The sequence below is a fragment of the Carlito syrichta genome, unplaced genomic scaffold, assembly GCF_000164805.1.
Source record: "Carlito syrichta isolate Samal-C Ts95f unplaced genomic scaffold, Tarsius_syrichta-2.0.1 Scaffold312207, whole genome shotgun sequence".
Taxonomy (NCBI): Eukaryota; Metazoa; Chordata; class Mammalia; order Primates; family Tarsiidae; genus Carlito; species Carlito syrichta.
In genome coordinates, this window is record NW_007256303.1 from 179,299 (window position 1) to 181,133 (window position 1,835).

The 1,835-nt window shown below is 40.4% G+C and overlaps 1 protein-coding gene across 2 annotated transcripts in view; it reads left to right on the top strand.

Annotated features, from left to right (window-relative positions):
* The window catches only part of LIAS (lipoic acid synthetase), a 24,476-nt gene that overhangs the window by 18,646 nt on the left and 3,995 nt on the right, over positions 1-1,835 (top strand). For both annotated transcript variants that reach the window (XM_008069785.1, XM_008069786.2), the window contains one exon: positions 845-956. In XM_008069785.1, coding sequence (XP_008067976.1) covers positions 845-956 — 112 coding nt within the window. The remainder of the gene's footprint in view (positions 1-844; positions 957-1,835) is intronic.

Below are 1,835 nucleotides of genomic sequence, written 5' to 3' on the forward strand. Positions count from 1 at the left end.
GAGACAGAGTGAGACTCCAACTCAAAAAAAATAAATAAATAAACCAAATACAATGAAAGGAAGAAAACCCTAAAGGAGAGAAAATATATTTGCTGTTCATTAAGTGGAAGTGGACCACCGTAAAGGTCTTCATCTTCATCATCTTCATACTGATTGAACTGAGGAGGAACAGGAAGAGGAGGTGTTAGTCTGCCACCCCTGGTCTTGGCAGGGGTGGCAGAGGCAGGAGAAGATGCTCGTATAAGTAGGCCAGCACAGTTCAAACCCACGTGCAAGGGTTACCTGTATACCTTAAGTCCCAGTTTCCATGTTATCTATATAAACCAGCTACTTGACACATATTTTTGCTGCCCCTCAAGTTATACAACTCAAGTGAACCTACAGAAAAAGAATTTAAAAGTTGGGAAACTGCACTTATTCATACTTGGTGATTGTGTGACTTATTTTAATGATGTGAGAACCCGATGTGAAGTAAGAATGAGAAGCTGGTGTTTCTATTTCTGTCGTGGGTGTTTATCTGTTTATTCAAGAAACTAGTGATGAGCAGTGACCATGTGCCAGTCACAGTGCAAAGCAGGAGACACAAGTTGAGTAAGGCAGGCTTGTCTTCGAGAATCTGATCAGCATGACTAATTATTCTACCTGTTAATGAAGGAAAAATAAAGATAAATAATCTCTATAGATGATCTCTGTCCTTTGGATTAGCTAGTAGGAGAGCAGGGGGGAGACAGTCTACGTTATGAAGTGAAGAACATTCTGAATACATGGGCATAGACTTTCTGTAGAATCAGAAGTGTTTAGGGGAATTCCAGAAATCTGATCAGAAGTAATTTTTTGAATCTAGGTTGAAGAATATGTTACTCCTGAGAAGTTCAAATACTGGGAAAAAGTAGGAAATGAACTCGGATTTCATTATACTGCAAGTGGCCCTTTGGTGCGGTCTTCATATAAAGCAGGTAAGTTCGATAGCGGGGATGGTTTTATGTAGACCATTAACTTTCCACATCGAGTCCTACCCCCCAGTTCAACAAAGCTCTTGGACACAATCGAATAGCTCTTTTGGGTCATGTTTGATTTTTTTTCTGGAAGATCCTTAGGAGCTTTGCTCCTAACAAACAAAAAATTTGTTTGTTCCTTAAACAAATTTGCCTCCCCTTTATAACTCACCTACTATAATAAAAGCAGAAATGATTAATTTGTTAATTTATTCTACATGTGGATTTCAGTAGTAGGTTATTTAAAAATGAGAAAGCATGTCAAGCATTTAATAGGGTTTTCTGAAAAATATATACTCATTTGAAAATGATGTCAGCTCCATCTCCAGAAACCCAATTTCAGTCAGCTTGAGCACTAAAAGTATCTATTTGATAGCATTGCTGCTTGCATCATTAATTTCTTTGTTTTTTTTCCCAGAAGCAACAGGAAAAAAATCCATAAGATTATTTTTCCCTATAGAAATGTTTAGCGGTTTTACTAGCTACAGTGTAATTTTTGCCTTTGGGATTTCAGCTCTTGTCTTGATCAGTAGCTACAGTGGATTTATGAAAATAAAAGAACCATAAGAATGTATTTGAGCCGGGCTCGGTGGCTCAGCCTGTAATCCCGCGCCTTTGGGAGGCTGAGATGAGTGGATTGCCTGAGCCCCCGCCTGGGCAGCAAGACCTCATCTCTACAATATAAATAAAAAAAAATCAGCCGGGCGTGGTAGTGCATGCCTGTAATTCCGGCTACTCGGAAGGCTGAGGTGGAAGGATCTCCGGAGCCCAGCAGGTGAGGCTGTGGTGGCTGGGAGCGGCCACTGCACTCTAGTCTGGGCGACAGAGTGAGACTCCAAC